Source organism: Cicer arietinum, chromosome 5, assembly GCF_000331145.2.
Source record: "Cicer arietinum cultivar CDC Frontier isolate Library 1 chromosome 5, Cicar.CDCFrontier_v2.0, whole genome shotgun sequence".
Taxonomy (NCBI): domain Eukaryota; kingdom Viridiplantae; phylum Streptophyta; class Magnoliopsida; order Fabales; family Fabaceae; genus Cicer; species Cicer arietinum.
Window position 1 is genome coordinate 65,829,113 of NC_021164.2, and position 19,660 is coordinate 65,848,772.

At 30.2% G+C, this 19,660-nt stretch overlaps 3 protein-coding genes across 5 annotated transcripts in view; all 3 read left to right on the top strand.

Annotated features, from left to right (window-relative positions):
• LOC101495467 (trans-Golgi network-localized SYP41-interacting protein 1) overlaps nt 1-4,047 on the top strand; it is an 8,766-nt gene extending 4,719 nt beyond the window's left edge. For both annotated transcript variants that reach the window (XM_004502285.4, XM_004502287.4), the window contains 6 exons: nt 1-213; nt 532-1,354; nt 1,463-2,106; nt 2,541-2,688; nt 2,771-2,852; nt 3,518-4,047. In XM_004502285.4, coding sequence (XP_004502342.1) covers nt 1-213; nt 532-1,354; nt 1,463-2,106; nt 2,541-2,688; nt 2,771-2,852; nt 3,518-3,620 — 2,013 coding nt within the window. In that variant the 3' untranslated portion in view covers nt 3,621-4,047. The remainder of the gene's footprint in view (nt 214-531; nt 1,355-1,462; nt 2,107-2,540; nt 2,689-2,770; nt 2,853-3,517) is intronic.
• A 4,339-nt stretch (nt 4,048-8,386) lies between these two features.
• Nucleotides 8,387-9,583, top strand: LOC101496666 (RPM1-interacting protein 4-like). Its single transcript, XM_004502289.4, has 3 exons — nt 8,387-8,619; nt 8,909-9,136; nt 9,233-9,583. Exons 1-3 carry the CDS (start codon nt 8,611-8,613, stop codon nt 9,257-9,259), a joined length of 264 nt encoding a protein of 87 aa, XP_004502346.1. The 5' UTR covers nt 8,387-8,610; the 3' UTR covers nt 9,260-9,583.
• A 3,238-nt stretch (nt 9,584-12,821) lies between these two features.
• On the top strand, nt 12,822-18,545 carry LOC101496978 (regulator of G-protein signaling 1). 2 transcript variants are annotated; one of them, XM_004502290.4, is made up of 11 exons: nt 12,822-13,041; nt 13,692-13,812; nt 13,931-13,994; nt 14,102-14,186; nt 14,475-14,548; nt 14,936-15,127; nt 16,658-16,746; nt 16,881-17,119; nt 17,383-17,507; nt 17,777-17,898; nt 18,001-18,545. In XM_004502290.4, the coding sequence occupies exons 1-11, from the start codon at nt 12,965-12,967 to the stop codon at nt 18,202-18,204; spliced, it is 1,392 nt and encodes a 463-aa protein (XP_004502347.1). In that variant the 5' UTR covers nt 12,822-12,964; the 3' UTR covers nt 18,205-18,545. The 2 variants fall into 2 exon arrangements, with proteins under 2 accessions (XP_004502347.1, XP_073225059.1); XM_073368958.1 differs by having other exon boundaries at nt 17,762-17,898; nt 18,001-18,422.
• The last annotated feature ends 1,115 nt before the right edge of the window (nt 18,546-19,660 follow it).

Consider the following 19,660-nt stretch of genomic DNA (forward strand, 5'->3'; position numbering starts at 1 on the left):
AAGAGTGGAAGCTTAGAGAACAAATCCCTAGAGCTCATTGGATTCCTTAATGATCTTCAGGTGCTTATGAAAGACGATACTCTATTTCTCAGGATTAAACAATGCTTTGAAAGGAAATGTGAGACCCTGAAGAATGTGGATCTCATTGTGAACAAAGTAAGAAACTGTGTTGCCTTGGCTGCTAAGGATTCTGAAGAGCACCTTAAGATGGAGGTAATATCCTTGCTATCCTCTTTAGTATGTCGTTATTTTCTCAGGTTCTGTGTATTTGATACTGTTTTGATTTAATATACATATATATTTGCCATCTAAGTCTTTCGTTCACTAAGATATGTGTATCCACATATAATTGGAAAACTCTGTGGTGAGTAATACACAATGATTTGAATTGTGTTCTCAATCTCATGAAAAATTGCATGGTGCTTTCGGGGTCAAATATGTGTTGTTCCAATGCTTTTCCTTTGCCTCTGTTTAATGATCGTGTATCACTCTTCTAAATATTTTGATTGTATATGTGGTTGTATGTTCCAGGAAGATCCACTTGTGAGAAAATTGTTTTCAGATGGCCATGAAAAATTTGAAGTCGAACTGGACAACAGAGATATTGATGGCATTGATATTGACACCATAATCTCATCATTTGGAAAGATTGTGAAAGGATTTCAGTTGAGAAATGAACATTTTGCAGATAAGTTTGATGAATTTTCTAATGCTATTGATGACTTTATTTCTCCTCTCCATGGAAAACTACTGGAAACAGAGACTAATATATTGGCTATTGTTGAGCACATGGAAATTATGAAAGAAAAGGAAAATAGTGTACAAAAGTTGAACGAAGAAAAAGATAATATTATTGCCAGTTTAGAGGATGATATCAGTTTACTGCTTTCAGCATGCACTGATTCTACCAGTGAACTTCAAAATGAAGTTCACCAAAATCTTGAGCAGCTTGGCTCCACTTTTGAGGTTGAGAAGTTAAACCATGAAGCAGATGAACAAGTAGAGCATCATAAGAACAACAAATATGCAGATGCATCAAAAAAGTTGATGAATGCTTCTGGAAAAGTTCAAACTTTGATTAGACAGTTCAAATTTAAAATTGAGCAAGTAGATGCAACAATTAGAGATTTGCAGAACAAATTGAATGAAACAACAGTTGCTTTTGAATTGGTTACAGAGGAGAGAGACTTAAATAAAAATAGAGCTTTGCGGTTGGAGTCTGATATTCAATCGCTCCAAAGGGCTTGCAGTGAGCTTAAGGATACAGCAGAGGGTTATCACGTCCTAGAAGAAAAGTTAAAGGAAAAGGACGCTGAGATTTCATCGATGCACAGTACTTTGTTGGCAAAAGAAGGTATACAATGTTGAAATCTGTATTGACCTAACCATGTTGAATTTATTTTAAGCATGCATTTGTTGGTTTACTTTGTTTTATAACTTGATTTCCTTTTTCCATTGGCAGAAAGCTCCATCCTTTCAGCATCCCAGTTGAAAGATATCTTTGGAAAGATAGATAGGATCGAATTCCCTATTGTAAATTCTGAAGAAGATGATATGGAGCCACATACTTCAGACCCTGTGAAGAAGCTCTTTTACATTATTGATAGTGTTGCTAGATTGCATCATCAAATAAATTCACTGTCTCATGATAAAAAAGAGTTGCAATCAATTCTTGAAACTAAGGCTCTTGAAATTAAGGATCTAAAGGATGAAGCCAAACAACTCAATAGAAACTGTGAAGACTCAAAAATGGTCAAGAATGAACTGTTTGAACTAACCTCTGTCTTAGAAAAAATTATAGATATTTTGGGAGCCAACGATTGGGTTGTAGATAGAAAATCTAAAGGTGTAAGAGAATTATTGCCAGCATTGGAAAAGCATATCATTGCCATTCTTTCAGAATCTGAAAATTCAAAATCCAAGGCCCAGGAACTTGGTATTAAATTAGTTGGAAGTCAGAAGGTTATTGATGAATTAACGACCAAGGTTAAATTACTTGAAGATTCAATTCAAGATAGGATTTCTCAGCCAGATATTGTCCAGGAAAGGAGCATATATGAAGCACCCTCATTGCCTTCTGGCTCCGAAATAACTGAAGTTGAAGAGGTGTTATATTTTAATAGTTTTCTAAGCTTAAGTTTCTTACAAGATGCAATATCAGGGTCTCCAGGAGCGAATCAGTTTATATGTTTAATCATTGTTACATTAAAAACAGAACTTATTTCATATAATTGTTTTTTCCATAGTATAGATGGGTCCAAATCATGACAGTTGATAGAAATACAGCATATAGATATGTCTGCTAGTGCTTATTTTATTCTTGCACTCAAGCTGATGGATTAGGAATTTATTTTGAGGGTTTCCTTTATGCATATTGGAACTTTATTTGTTTCCTGGTTGATCATCTCTTCTTTTATATGTCACTAATTTATTATGGTGCTGCATTCTCAAAGTTGAAATACTTTTCCTCTAGCTGCCAAAAGCAAATATTGAAGTGATTAAGAGAAGTGCATATATAAAGAGTTTGGTTATTAACACAGGGATCTCTTGGCAAGAAAACATTATCACCTGTCCCATCGGCTGCTCATGTGCGGAGTATGCGAAAAGGGTCTAATGACCATCTTGCACTTGATATTAGTGTGGAGTCTGATCATTTAATCAACACGGCTGATACCGATGACGATAAAGGTAATTACTAATTTACTAGTTTCTCTTCACTGTAAATTGTTTGATTTTAAAACTCGAAGACTTATAATAGATTACTTTGCAGGTCATGCATTCAAGTCTCTGAACACTTCTGGATTCGTACCGAAACAAGGAAAGCTCATTGCAGATCGTGTTGATGGATTCTGGTAATTTGCTATTTTCTGTATATCATTTTTACCTTTGGTAAAGTAGGACTATTTCAAATTGAGTGTTTCAGCATTTCAACGTGTAACTTTGTGAGCAACCATAAAATTTGCATGGCAAAAAATATGTTGTGATGTTGAACTCAGAAGATCTAAAATCCTTAGATGATGTTTGCATAGAATCTCAAGCAGCTTAACTCTAGACTTAAGTTGATGTTTAGTGGTAGGAACTAGAAGATACTTATCACTCATTAGGAAGATCCTTAAATGGAACATGTACAGTTGTACTAGAGTGTTAAAATTGTGCAGAGTATGTTATCTTCCTTGGGATAAATAAATTGATGGTTTGTTTAAAAAACTTTTAGTTTAGAAGATGATTCAACACAAATAATTGAAATTGATTTATCCGTGCTTGTTCAAAACATTTCATCGTAAAATTGTGAAAGCATTTTATTTAAATAACTTAATGATGATGATTAGTAATTCCATCTTTATTGTATCAATGCTAATAATTCCATTAACTTAATTTCAAAACTTCAAATGAAAATATTTTTATACATTGAAAATTCTATAGTTGCTTATCATGAAAAATTAAAGACTAAATTTTTACCATGACAATTTATAATGTTACCAGACACACTTATGTCGGGTTTGATTTCTTTATGCAGGGTATCTGGTAGTGGGGTTCTCATGAGTCGTCCTAGAGCAAGATTAGGACTCATTGGCTATTTGCTAATCTTGCATATATGGTTACTGGGGACGATATTGTAGAAAACTGTGATCTAACCAATCTGAACTGCTCAACACTCAACGTCCTGCATCTGCAAACTGTAATGTAGATAGATATGATAACAATATATTTTTGCTTCTGAATCAAGCCTACCCTGTTTTTCTATAATCTCATCTGTTAGTTCTCTGCAATCACATTTTAGGATTCAGAGATTATAGTTTTCATGTGCTGGGCTCAGTTTTTGACAGCCTTAAATCTTTATTTTACTTTTAATTGCAGTCCCTCAATTGTATTGGCCTACATTTGTTTCAACATTAACTGATGTGGTAGGTAGGAAATAGGTAGATGAATTTTTTTCACTTGTGTCAGAATAAAAAAATGTATTGTAGAAAGATTTTAAGAGTGACTCATTTCTATCTCAAGCAATGAATAAAAATATACTGAAGACTAATAGATCCATTAATGATACTTGTTTCGTTGATACCTTTGAAGCATAGGTATTTCATTTTGGCTGCGTCGTTGGGTACTTAAGGTGGGGTTCAAAACCCCTCAAGTTAATAGATTTTTCCGGTATGAGAGAGATCCTCTCATCCTCTAAGATTTTCTTTGAGTCCCACCTTGTCTTTGATGGGGTTGGATTTCCCGGTCCCGAGACCTCACTCATTCATTTATAGAATCTTCATGCATATAATAAGATATTAAAGAACACTGTAAAACCGATACATTATATTTACTAACTACTTTTCTTAATACAAGCAGACAAAAAATATTGTGTAGTTAACAACAGCGAATTCAAGTCTTACTAAGTCGATCTAATTTATTTGAACCTTTTCTCACAAATAAACGTGTAAATACACTAAATCGATTGATATAGACGAATGAAACATATCTTAGTTAAAATATCAAACTATATATTATAGAAAAATATTTTTAAGTCTATTTGACTAATTTTTTTAAAGTAAATATGAATAAATTATTATTTATATTATCATATTAAATTAGATATTTTATGTTAAATCATTAATTTATTAATATTTTATATAATGTAACAGTTCAATTTTCTTTGTCTAAAGTATATCATTATGTCATTATTATTATTACTATTATTGTTATTATTAGAATTAAATAAATGCACTAAGTTCTTTAAAATCGCATGCAGTGATAATTTAGTAATAAAATAATCTATTAGAAATTTAAATAATAAATATTTAACAAACTTTAGTATTTTTTATGCTATTTATGATCACTTTATAATTAATAGAATAATTATAATAATAAGAATAATTAATTTTATGTCGTGTATGATTTAGGATAAGGTATAATTAATTTTCAGGAGTATAAATTTGAATTATACTAAAATATTGTTGAGAGCTTAACAGGGGGTGCAGCTCACTTAGGAGAAGTGTGTATATCAATCTTCCAATAAATAAATTAAAAGAAAATAGAAATAGGAATATGAATAAAAGAATAGAAATAGTGTGTGAGAAAAACATTGTAAAATAGAAACAAGAGAAGAAAGAAAAGAAAAAGAGAGAAGAGAAAGAGAATAGAGGAGAAGTAAGATGAGATGAGAAAAAAATAATAAAAAAGAGCAATAAAATGAGAGAGAGTTGAGAGAAAGAAAAATGAGACAAGAAAAATTGTGAGGGAGGAAGGAGGAGTGAGGGATGAAGAGAACAAAGAAAAATAGCAACAAGAAAACAAAAAAATATAGAAGATTAAAGGATCAACCATGGAAGGAAAATAGAGAAAGAATGAGTCAATTTTAGGGTTAGGGTTCTTGCATGTTTGAAAAGGAAACATAAAACTCAACAATGGTGGATTTCATCTCCTTTGATTTTCAATTTTAGGGTTAGGGTTCTTGCATGTTCCGTTTTTGTACCTATATACCTTTATTTTATTAAAGTGTATTAATTGAATGTCTATTATGTAGAATAAAAATTATATTTATAAACTAGACATCTTAAGATTTCTAAAATGTTGTTGTTTATAATAAAAAATTATATTTATATATGGGTTAGACACAAATGGGATTCTCTTTTCTTCACTACTTTCGTTTCTTGATATTTGGGTTAGAAGACCATTCATGTGTAATGTCATTAATCGTAATTACATTACTTTGAATTTGAGATTTTGAACAACTGATGGTACGAATAAAGGTTCCTTGTTTGACTAACATTATCGCACATTAAAATTCTAACAAAAAAATATGATAAAACTTAACTTGTATAACCACAAAATAATTAATTAGTCGAAAGTTCGTCCAAATTATAGTTAACTCAATTAACTATGATTCGAGTGTTGCGGGTCTTATATATTTTGGGTTTATATTTTTTTTAGAATAAATATAATTGGGTGATATAGTGAATAAAAGTATAATTAATATTTTATTAAATAAATAATATTATAGTTACACGAAACACAAACCAATTTACGAATTAATAAATTTAAATCATATAACACAGAGTCTAAACGATCCAATTCATCTTAAATCAAACTATAAATAAATGAACATAAAAATTGATTTTAATTCGTGTAAATCACATGTTAAATGAATCAATTCGTGAATCCAATCTATATATCCAGCCATAGCTATAACCTCAAGGGGTTTTATTGAACGATAAACCCCAAAATAACACTAAACTAAAAAAGGAAACAAATTAGTAACATAATGGAAAAAACAAACTAAACAACAAAATAAACCTATAATGAACTAAAACTATTTATCTATATTTAATATGGTTAAATATACAATTTAGTCTCTATAAAATATAATAAATTTAATTTGAACCCCTGCAAAATAAAAAATTATGTTTAAGTCCTTGTAAAATGCAAATATTTTCATTTTCATTCATAATGTTGAACAGTGTTATTTTTTTAACCATTGAGTAATTAATGACTTTAAAATAAATAATACATTCTGTCTTTATAAAAATACAGAAAATTTGATTTTAGTTCCAATAAAAAAAAAAAATTGTTTTAGTTATTGCAAAATGTACGAAATTTGATTTAAGTTCATGCATAATAAAAGAAAAATTGTTTTACATGAGGCTTAATTGGACTTTTTTTTGTCAGCCTGCAGTGGAAAAAAGTTCTTGACACTTCAAACATTTCTTGCTTAGCCTGCGCTTGAACAAGAATTTTAAGGCATTTGATCATATTAATCGCCTCCACGTTCTCATGTTGTTTTTGTAGGTCTAAGTTCATAGTTGCAAGCATAAGACATGAAACATCTAAGGTATCATCTTGATGTTTCGTATAATTAAGCATCTCATTCGGTCCAATTAACATTTGAAGCAAGTTGCTCAGATACAGGCTCTTCGAGCACATGCAGCTTCATCTCTTGTTTCAGGACAATCTTGATGTTTCAGTGCCAATTGAAAAAGTTAGTTTTCGATAACTTTTTCGTATATAAAAGATGTCTCACAGTGAAATTGTGTTGGTTTTGTTTGCAAATATGGTTAGTCTAAAACTGAAACAAGATTTATTAAACATATTCTCACACTATTTTACTCAAATCAATGAACATCATTGTTGACTCAGAAAATACCATTAGAAGACTTTTTAGTGAGAACAAGATTCATGTTTTACCTTGTTTTGAGATAACTTAGCTAGTTCAACTAAAACATGGTTATTTAGGTAGGAAACTCTTGAAAGAGATGGATGGTGACAACACAACCCGCACATACGAGTACCCACCCCCATCCGAACCCGTCCCGATTTGGATGAAGAAAACCCGCTTTGTTTAGAAGTAGGTTTTATCCGAAATTAAAACTCGAGTTAGTTTAAGGGTGTTGATATCCACCTCATAGCTACAAATAAACTCGCTAGTAATATTATTATCATTTTTTAAATTTTATATACACGTACATATTTAATATTTTTTTTCAATATTAAAAGTTATAATTTTCTCTCTATAGAAAATACGATTTTAATATTTTTTTTGATTTTATTATTGTATAATTATTATTATTTAATTTTAATAAATATAATTTTTAAATTTATTATTTTATATATATGAATGGGTACAAATGCGGGCGGAGAAACCCAAACTCAATCGTAGACAGAAATGAAGACTTAAATTTCACACTCGATAAGAATCAGGGGCGGTTGCTAGTCCTCCTGACTAGTCGGTTGGGAAGGTGGAGAGGCAAAACTCACCCTGCCCCGTCTCATTGTCATGCTTAGTTCTAATCCATCTTATGAATTAAATCTAAGTCTCTTTGCGTCTTACTTCATTTCAATCCTATTGAATACAACTTAAATAAGATAAACTCAATGGTTGGACGTCAGACCTTATTCTATTGCGTCTCACCGATATCGAATAGTATAAACAACTTTAATATGACCCATATTTTACGATAATGACTCTGCGAATACCACACACCAGAAGACATTAGACATAATATTTAATTTGAGTAATTTTTATTAAACGATCTCATCGGCTTTATGTAGATTTTAATGTTATAATTCTTAAAATATTATTTAATTTATGTAGATTTTATATTTCAATAAAATCAAGTTCTAAGTGAAAGACAATTTAAAAAAATACAATTACTTTTATTACTATTTTGAAAAACTTAAAAAAAAGCTAAATTTCTTAAAAATACGAAATTAATTCTTCTTCTTATATATAAAATTAAAAGAAGTACTCTAGTCACTATTATAAGAAAAAAAATGACATCTAATCTAGATTACTATTATTAAAAAATTAATTATAAATTTGAAATCTAAAATATGAATTATTTATAATTAATTTTCTTAATAACAGTAAAGATAATTATTTTTTTATAACATCGAGTTGAAATAAAATGAGGCGTGTTTTGGAGGAGTTGGGGACGCAAATCCGACAGCTAGTTTGCGTTGTGGTTTGTTTCTGTAAAATAAAATAATGCTGTATTTCTTGTTCCATTCCACCTCACCTCTTCTAATTTCTTTTTATTTAATCTCCATTCCTTTTCCTTTGATTTTCTATCAATCTTCCAAATAATTTCTTCTCTTGTTGAATTTCATCACAAAAGCTTCCATTTCATGGCTTCGGTATGATCTTCTCCATCCCCATCTTTTCAATTATCATGCAAATGTATTAATTGCTTTTGTTTATATATGTCATTTCTCCTTTTCTTTTTAAGAACAAAATAAAGTCTCATGTAAGGAACGATGCCAATCTCAATGAATTCATCAATCATCTTTTTTTAAAAAATACAATCGGTTTTTGTTCTTCCTAAGCAATAAAATTAGAAAGAAATGTGAAAAGGAAGAGTTTGTTTTTGAATGAACGAATGATCTTAGAATAAATATAGATATTTATAATAATGTAAATGTGCAGTATTCTGAAGAAGATGGAAAGCCTCTACCGAAGTTTGGGGAATGGGATGTAAATGATCCTTCTTCAGCTGAAGGATTCACTGTTATATTCAACAAAGCCAGAGATGATAAGAAAGTTGCTTCTGCTTCGGGTCGATTTCCTTCCCAACGAAGAAATGACTCTCGCGCACGCAAGGATAATAATAATAATAATAATAAAAAATACAACAAAACTTCCTCCTCTACTAAGGTATTTATTCATTCATTTATTCATTCATAACAAATTCACTAATAACATTCTTACTTTTTTGGAAGCTGAATTATTCACATTTGAATTTCTGTGCAGAAAAAGTGGTTTTGCTTTACCGTCTAGACAAGGAGGATATAAGTAACTGATTCTAATCGATAATACTCCGTTTTCAAATATAAATGAAAATCAATCAAAGAAAATAAATATACTTTAGTTTATATTAATTAATTTTTATTTTTATTTTAAAACGGAGGGAATTAATACGAAACAGCGTGCAGATTGGAGAAACAAAGAAAGTAACAAAATAGCTCATCTTGTTGAAATCTTCGACGTAGCTTCTATAGGTGTTTCATGCATCAAGCTACTTAATTTTAATTCGCAACATCCAAAACTTCAATGTAAATATTATACACTGATTAATCAATGTCAACATTTTAATTTGCTGTTGCTTGAGAAAGCGTGTCTTTTTTTGTTCTTTATAATTTTGCTGATGATATATATAATGTATTGTTATAACAAGCTATATAGAGGAAATCAATTACTACTGGTTAACTAGGATACGTTTGTCAACGTACAACATATATATCCATTTTTCTTTATAAGTAACGAAGATCTATATGTAAATATGTTACGATCACAATTAATATGTTTTCTTTCGTATAAAATATAAATATTTTAAATATAGTATATTTAACGAAGATATCAAAATGAGATTAATTTACACCAGAAGCATAAAATGTTAATTAATGTTGAGTGCTGATCTTACGTACGTTGAAAGTTGAAGTATACACACATGGATTAATTAATTGCTTTCAGTTGAATTGAATAAAACATAAGTATATATACATTACACACCATGTATGACCTTATGACGTTATTACTGTAACTTTTGCGATGCTTAATCAAACTCCTAACACGTGGGCTTCTAGATGAAACACTTATTTTCTCATTCGTCCACATTAGTCATGTTTTGCTTTATAGTATACCACCACGCACATATATATAAAAATAAATGGAGCATATATAAGATAAGATGAATTTTATTAAAAAAAGAATTTTAAATTAAATTTTAACTATATAATCATATATAGATGATCATAATTAAAAATTATTTAAGTGATATATAATTACTTAAAAATATCACATAATTTTTTTTTCTAATCATTTATATATATATATATATATATATATATATATATTATGACATAATTACTATGATAAATTTATATATAAATATGATATTCAATCTAATAATATAAATATTTGATGTAAGGTTTTAAAACAAATTATTTAATTGAATTTTATTAATTGAAGATAATAAGAAATAATATTAGTAGTACTTTTTTTTTTATATTTCAATTGTGAGTTGTTAATGGAAGAGTTGAGTTCATGATTTTTTTTATAACTTAAATCCTTGTGCTAACCTCCCATAAACTATTAGATGTAAAAGTTACTTGAAGTTAAATATAAAACTTAGTTATAATTTCTTCAACCTTCTTTGTCTTTAATTATAAATTTATTTTGTAGGAATTATTTATTTTTAAATATAAGTTCATATGTAATTAGGAGTAGTAATAGGTCAGACCGATCGACATAGATCTACGCTCTAATTTAGATTGGACTTTTTTAGTAAGATGTTCTTAGATTGGTCTATGAAAATATAACTATTCTAATTTAGCCCTCTAACTCTCTAAAATATTTTCCAAATTCATCATTTTGTGCATACTTGTTACTAAAATCGACTCAAATTGACCTAGAAAAATGATTTTGTGTTGGGTGAACTTGATTTTCCAAATAAAAAATTGACCACTTAAATTAGGTACTTGATAAAATCGATTGATCCAGTGTCCCTAATTCTTTTTGTAATGTTTACTTTTTTTTTTCAAACCTTATATTTTAGAAGGCTTGGCCTATGATGGATCGACTATGTTTTTGGTTATTTTAGGATCTTGCACTTTGATTATTTTGATGCTTGCATATATTTTATGTTATTTTAGCCTTCTACAAGTTTGATTATTTTCATGCATGCAAGTATTTTATGATAAAATTTACAACTTTGATATTTATTGTATGTGTATATATTTGATACTAAAATAATAGTGAAAATAAGTTCTATTACGTTTTTGGAAAAAAAATGGTAAAATATATTTTTTTTTTGTGCTAAAAGTGTGATTTTAAAAAAGATTTAAAAACAAAAAGAATTGACTTAATTACATTTTTACCGATTCACGAAATTGGATTCCCTGTTTTAGATGTCGATAATTTTGGTATTTTTCTATGATTTTTTAACTAAAAAATTATGATGTGACATGCTTTAAATAATGTGTCCTATGATTTGATGATATAAATTGATTAACACTCAAAATCAATAATTAACTTTCCACTTAAGAATTTTTCATATTTGTAATTTAATTAATGACACCTGAATAATTAGTACATCTAGATGGTTTCATATCATAGAATTGTATTTCATGTTATTTAAAATACGTCAAATCCTAATTTTTTTAGTTCAAAAATTTGAGGGAGTGATAGAACAAAACTGTCGACTTTTAAAATAGAGGGACCAATTTCATGAATTGGTAAAATAGAAGGACCAAAATTATAATTAAAGCAAAATAATTTTGATAAACCATGACCCAACCCAAAAAAAAAAAAAAAAGTGGTTTAATCCAAACCGAATCGAATATTATAAATAATGGTTTATTTTTTAGACGTAAACCATGATCCGCTACATGATTTGGGTACTGCCAAACTTGGCCCAAACTGACCCATTGACAACACTAGTTAAATGTATAGTAGAAAATCATGATCCTAAAGAAAAAATACATAACACTTTAGGTGGTAAAATAAAGAGGACAATTCGGTGTCATAACCATTAAGCGTATTTTCTTCATTTTTCTTGAACTTTATTTTCTTTTTTCCGATCATAGTGGCTCTTTCATTTGATTATTTTTGCCAAAAAAAAATGTTTATAAAACCTATGTTTGCTCCGTTTCCTAATATAGTTTGTTCTCTCGTTACCAACAAAATTACAATTCTTTTGAAAAGCATGCACCGATGTTTGGGGACAAAGAACAATTGTTTTCTTCATAATACACAAAGTCATAGAGAGAAAATTAAAGTGTCAACAAATATAAGAAAATGACACATTGATTAAGTCCATAATTATCCTCTTTACTTAATAGTTTCAAGTGTTATGTATTTTTATCTCTATGTCAAGGTACATCAATAGACCAACGAACACATTACAATATTCATTTTTAGATATTCCTAGAAAAATAAATTTGAGAAGCATTTTAAAGAATCGAATATTAAATTAAAATATATGCATATAAACTAATTAATGAACGCCCTACAAAATTAGAATCTATTTTAATTACCAACGTTAAATTTAACTAATATGTCGCCAACTTCACTTACATTAAGTAACATTAACTCGACGAATTTGGAACACATTTTACAAATCCAAAAACAAAATAAAAATATTTATCTTATCAAGAAGTAAATAAAGATTGTCCTACAAATTAAGGATGATATTTGTTTTATAAAAGAAAAATCAAAGTGGGCCATAGAAGGGGTTGGGTATAATAACTACCGTACACGTTAAGGTGCTCTTTCACACTTTGGTTGAGTTGTGTTAGAAAAGAGCAACACAAATAAATAAATCATAGTATTACTATTACTATATTATAAGAAAATTATTAGGCAGAAAAAAAAGTGCGAAAAAGCACGTGGAAGTGTTGTTGACTGGGAAGAACAGAACAACATTCAATGCAACCTGAACTGAAAATCACTGAACACTGAATCTGTACCTCAAATGATAACAAAATGCCCAACTGTGCCGTCCAAGGAGGTTGTCCCACAGACTATGCAGCCGTTTCCATATCCATCATCTCCTTCATTCTGTAAGCTTCTCTCTTTTTCTGCTCAATTCATTTTCAAATTTGTAATAGGTCACTGTTACTCTGCCAAATTTGCAATCCAATTCCTGTTTGATATTATGCCTCAATGAATTTTCAGTTAGTTCTCAATCTGGTTAACAAATTCTAATTTTTCTTATGTTTTCTTCACCTTTTTCCTTTGCAAATTAGTTTACTAGCGTGCCCTTTTTACCTTTCTAATTTGCTTATTCTTTAATAGAGTTATTTTTTTGTTTGCCTCTTTCTTTGATGATTTGTGTGATTCCATTATAGTGTGCTTTAGTTTGGCCTTTGTTTATACAACTGAATTAAGCGCTTACTCAATAGATACTTTATAGTCTGTGAGCTTACGAATAAGTTGTTTCTATAATTGAAAATGGGACCAAGTTAAACTCTGCACAAGGTGAAAATAGGTTACTATTTACGGAAATAAGCTGAAAGCTGATTATGAACATACTATAAACTATTTTACTATGCTCTTCAAAGCAATTACATAAGAGCATATGTTATAAGATAAGTCTAAACAAGCTCTTCCTAAAGCTCCTTAATAGTATCGTTGAAGCGTTGTTTGTTTCAAAATATATATAATTTTTATGAACATGCGATTGCTAATGGTTGGCTTCTATATCTTTCAGGCTTCTTGTATGGTCAATATTTCCCTTCATAGTTCACAAGGTTCCTCGTACTAAAGGCAGTGGTTTCTGGATACCTGTAATTCAAGTTGTTGCTAGCTTCATTATTCTTCTATCAATTATGGTAGAAAAAAGTTCTTTATGTCGTGTCATTGATTTTCTGTGACAAAAAAAAAACCATATTAATCGTTCAGTCGTTATAGCAGTATATGCTCAGTATTGCCGTGTTTGTTTTCATACAGATGTCGAACAATTTCTTGAAATTTGAAAAGAGGTATTGGTGGCAGTCATGCTACTTGTGGGCAGGTTACCTTCTGCCATGCTATCTATTCTGAATTGTTTATAATTCATATTTGAACACATGAATATTTGTTACTTGTTAACATAACCATACTTTGCATGTTTATTTGCAGTCTGGGGTGAAGGTCCACTAGGTTTTGGTTTGCTGTTGAGTTGTCGCATAACACAAGCGTTTCAGTTATATTTTATCTTTGTCAAGTAAGTGCAAACTTGATATTGAGTTGTTAGGTTCTATAGCTTCCAGTTTCTGCCTTAGGTTGCACTTTGCCAAGTCCTTACAAATTTTATGATGGGAATTAACCATTTCACACCCTTAAAATTTCTACCCCGCCCCTTTTTTGTGGTGTGAAAATATAACCACTCGTTTATGTTTATTTTTTTTGTAGCTTTTTATTTGTACTCACCACATTGCTTAACAAGTGCTAAATGAGTTACTATCCATTTGTCAATGGTGTGTTGAATTTTATTTCTTTATTGCTATTTCAGGAGGCGTTTACCACTGATCAGATCTTTCTTTTTAATTCCGCTTATTCTATTTCCCTGGATTGTTGGTGCTGCTAGTAAGAATCTGATTTAATTTTAAGTTACTTATTTTTGTTGTTTGTGTTTTGTAGACTTTTCTGCTTGGAGTAGATATAGTAGTAGTAGTAGCTATAAATTTATCCGGGTACTTCAATGTTTTTTTGCCTGTAGAGCTGCCTTTTTTTTAATTTATTTTTATGTAATATCTTGTACTCTTTTCAAAATTTGCTGGGCATTATCTACTTCAGTTGAATGAGTTATTCATTTCAAAATATTTCTGCAGTATGACCTTAGTATTTTAAAATCCTGTGGAATTTCTAGAAATGATTGCCAGAATCCCCTCTTTGCCTAGCCTTTCTCTTTTGCTTTCTAAGTTGCTATATTCTTATATTTATTTCTAACAAAGCTATTAATTCTTGCTCTAGTTATTCATATCAAAAAGCCTCTTAGCAATCGCTGCCACATGTCGGTTCAGTGGACCGTACCAGTCGTTTGCCTTCATTCATTGTATGTTGCCACTTTGGTTGGGGTAACCGCAGCTGTTCATCATATAGAGTTCAGGTTTGATGAACTCAGAGACCTCTGGCGGGGAATACTTGTATCATCCGTATCCATTGGTACACTTTTTCCTAGATTCTATAACATACTCCATTTATCTTTATTAATTTTGAAGCTCGGGCTTTCTACTAACAACTGCTATAAGGCAAATATCAGTGTTCTTGAATTCACCATTAAGTCAAAATGAGTAACATTAATGTTAAGAAACTGAAGCAGAAATCAATGTTAGCTATTCAATGCAATATTTTCAAATGTTTACAGATTCTGAGACTACACTATGCAATCTCTTTGACTAACAACAATTTTAATCTTATTTAACAAGGATTTGACTCCTCTAACGTGAGAAATTGGTGAAGTGAGTGGATCAATGGTTGATATTATAACCACCCATGATTGATTAGCATGTTCACAAAATAACAACCATTCATTTTGCATAGGCTAACCGAATATCTATATCCAATGAAATTATTTTCAAAACTATTATTATAAAACAGGAGGTTGAATACTATAGTAGTCATAGCCTCATATGGTTAGTCTTTTAATAATTGAGGAAGGTAGTAGTACTCAAATTAATAGTTATATTAAAATGATAAGAATGATGTATTGAATGTTACTACAAAAAACAAAACCCTGATTTTTTTTTTAAATAGGGAAACAGATCATGATATATAAAGAAATATGAATACTAATAACCTCAAGAGATAATCTAAGATACACTAAACTACTTCAAGGCACAATCAAGATATTATAGGATATTTTTCATATATTCTAAGCTAAAATGCCTTTTGGCCCCCCGATTTTCTAAATATGGAAATTTTGGCCCCCATAATTTCAAAATAACACTTTTTGCCACTAACTTTTACCCCTTTTGCAAATTATTAGACTCCTTGATTTTGACCAAGTCAAAACTGACGTGGACCAATATTTTTCACTATCTAGTGCCATGTAGGATATTACTTGAATATTAGATTATTATTTATTTATTGCAATTATAATTTGGAATAAAAAATAAAAATTGAGCGCACCTGTATTCTAAATAACTGAGTAAGACTAAATAAAGGTAACTATTTGAGTCCAGATCATTCGGTTATTTTTATGGATTTAAAGTGAATTATAAATATATTTGCCTCACGAAAGTTATTTACGTGCACTCATGAAATTTATTTGACTGAATATGCTTATTTACAATACACCTTTATTTATGAGGTGAAACTGCTATTTATTGCCTCCACTGTTATACACAAACTAAAAACTACTTCTCTTATTGTAATTTAAACTCATTTTTTTTTTCAAATTATAATTGTAATCAATAAATGATAATCTAATATTAAAGTAGGACACTAAATAGTAAACAAATATTGGTCCACGTAAGCTTTGACTTGGTCAAATCAAGAAGTCCACCAATTTGCAAAAGGGGCTAAAGTTAGAGGGCCAAAAGTGCTATTTTGAAACTATGGGGGTCAAAATCGCCATATTTATAAAGTTGGGGGGCCAAAAGTGCATTTTAGTCTATATTCTAGCATATATTTTCTAAATGTCTCCGCTTGGTGGCTTCAATAATTTTAATATTTTCTCATTTATTCTGTCAGTTGCATGGGTTACTGCTTACATACTGAATGAAATTCACGACAATATATCATGGCTTCAAGTTTCCTCCAGATTTCTTCTTTTAGTTTTGGTATGCTTTCCTACTGCTTCTTGTTGCATAACGATGAAATAAAGGACACTGTTAGTTGATCGGAAGTATGAATTCAAAGTCATTATGTTGTGAATATTTTATTTACACGATCTTATGTTTGTCTTTATTTAAAGGCTAGCATACTTGTGCTGGCTTTCTTTTCGATATCAAGTTCACAACCACTGCTCTCGCAAATCAGCTTGAGGAGAAGAGAATCCAGAGAATTTCGCACAATGGGCCAGGCTTTAGGCATACCTGATAGTGGGGTATTAGTACAAAGTGAACCAAATTCAAGGATAGATCCTAATGAACCATTGGATAAGCTTCTCTTGAATAAGAAATTCAGGCAGTCTTTTATGGCATTTGCTGATAGGTAAAATGCTCTTCTGTTGACTCTAGCAGACATTTGTTGGAATTATGGTTTCTCTAATTTAAAATTCAAGTGAAATGAACATTTTCAATACATTGAATAGAATAGGTGTTACATTTTGACAAAGAATCCCGGTTGAGATAAATGTCTAGAAAGTTTTGGACCTAAACATGAAAATATAGAAGTAAAGAACAAAGAAAATAAAAAAAAACCTTGTTTTTGTTCATGCAAAATAATATTATATTACTGTTTTAATATATTTACAGTTGCTTGGCTGGGGAGAGTGTGCACTTCTTTGATGAAGTGCACGAGCTAAGTAAAATATCCGAAATTGACTGTGTGAGAAGAATCTATATGGCACGGCATATTATTGAGAAGTACATTGCTGCAGGTATCTACTTTTTTAGTTACAGATAGCTTCCTTTTTCATCCTGCTTTTCCCATTGTTAAAACTGCAAAACCAAAAAATTTCTCAATCTTTTTATGATCATGTCTATTTGATTTATACACAGTTTCATGTCTCACCAATGCTGTTTTCAGTGAATGAGTTGAAGTATCCAGGGTTTCTAACTTTATATGGAAAAAAATTGCATGCGTGCAAGTTTTCCTTCCAAATGTAGGGTGCTGGTTTTGAACATTTGCTAGAATATTATTTTACAGGTGCAGCTATGGAGATAAACATCTCTTACAGAAGCAAACAAGAAATTTTGTCAACTTCTGACCTCGCACGCGCTGATCTCTTTCATAATGCACTTAATGAGATCGTGCAGCTGATGAAAATGGCGAGTTCCTTACATTCAAAACAATTTGATGGGATTAAAATTATTCTAGCTGTGGCCGTATAGTTTTAATCTAAATTATATATATCACGTCCATTTCTGCAGAACTTGGCAAAAGATTATTGGTCATCAATGTTCTTCCTAAAGTTCCAAGAGGAATCTGATATGAGATGCAATGGCTATGAGCTTGAGCAAATAACAGGGTGGAACTATTCTCCAAGGTTGAGTTCTGTTCACGGTACAGACGACCCTTTTCACCAGGATCATCTTCTGAAGAACTCAGAATGCGGCAATGATACTGATTCGTGACTTGGTAATGCTTATCGGCTTGCAAAACCAGATTTATTACTGATATACTTTTTTCCTACTTCATATATAGTTTTTGTCCACAAGTGAGAAGGTGTATGTAGTAAAAAAGCAATTGTCTTTTTCTTTACCAACTGTATAGTTAGGCTAGGATCGTATACATCTTGGCGTTGTTTCTTACACTGATAGTCTGGTATTGATTTGATTTGAACTTACTCTAACCACGTCTTAGGTCTAGCATTTTAAGTATACACAAGAGATCCTGTTGTACTTCTATCATCAAATGCAGCTAGCTAACAACGTCTTTGTGACAGTATATTATAAACGTAAAATGTTTATTACAATGTTACGGTGTTAATTTCTGTTAATTTTGTTAGGATTAGCTTGTGTTTGTTGTTAGGTAGTTTATGTGAATCCGGAAATAATATCTCTCATTAATTGTATTTATCTACTTTCCTAGAATACATTAGACAAATCAAGAATTGATTTGTTTTTCTTATATTGTAATTATTAGAGGTAATTGCTTGTATAGAGTGTTACCATTATTTATAGAGAGGAATAACAGGCAACAAGGGAGGAAGCCAAAATTCATGACAGCTTGGGGTTTAAAGCATGAAATAACTATTTCTCTACGTACATGTGATCAAAATGGAAGGCACATAGATGTTGGATGAATTAGGATGATCCTGAAAGGAATAATAACTACTTTCTTAGGTCTTAAATATAAGCGGAAAATCAAATATATTTGGTATAGATTAAATACATTAGATTTTTCGTTTGTATTTAAGATTCGAGAGAGTATTTCGTTACCCACCTGGAGTTAAAGTCAGGCAGATAGGGTTCTATGAAGCGTGTAGCTTCATGATAATCACTTTAAACATAAACAGTTCTAAGCTAATGAAAAATTGGAAGACTTGAAGATATGTTTTCAAGACCAAAAATCTGAACTCTGAACTGGCTAAAATGGTTGGTCCTGTTTGAACACTTTTAAAGCAATTGAATAATGAGCCAAAAATATCACCTATTCGATGTAAGATTCAGTTATTAAAATATTGCTCACACGAGTCTGTCTTCATTGTTCACACTTGTGACCAAGTTGGCATTGTAAGTAACATGGACCACTCAAATCTTTTACTATTAATATATAATAATAGGAATCAAATTCTCTATTGTAACTGCGTCACAACTTTCGGTTGTCCAATTTAGATAGATAGCTGAGATCATTTTATTCAGTAAAATTTAGATAGACTTGTGATCTCAACTTATAGACTTGCAAAAAATTTGTGGAGAGGAAATAATCTTTTACTGCATGAAATTCACATAATTTTTTGTAAGTCCAATTTAGATAATTTTACTGCATGAAATTTTTTGCAATTTTTTACTACAAAAAATTATCTAAAATTGAACTTGTAATTTTTTTATTTTTTTTTTGCAATTTAGATAGACAACTGAGATCATT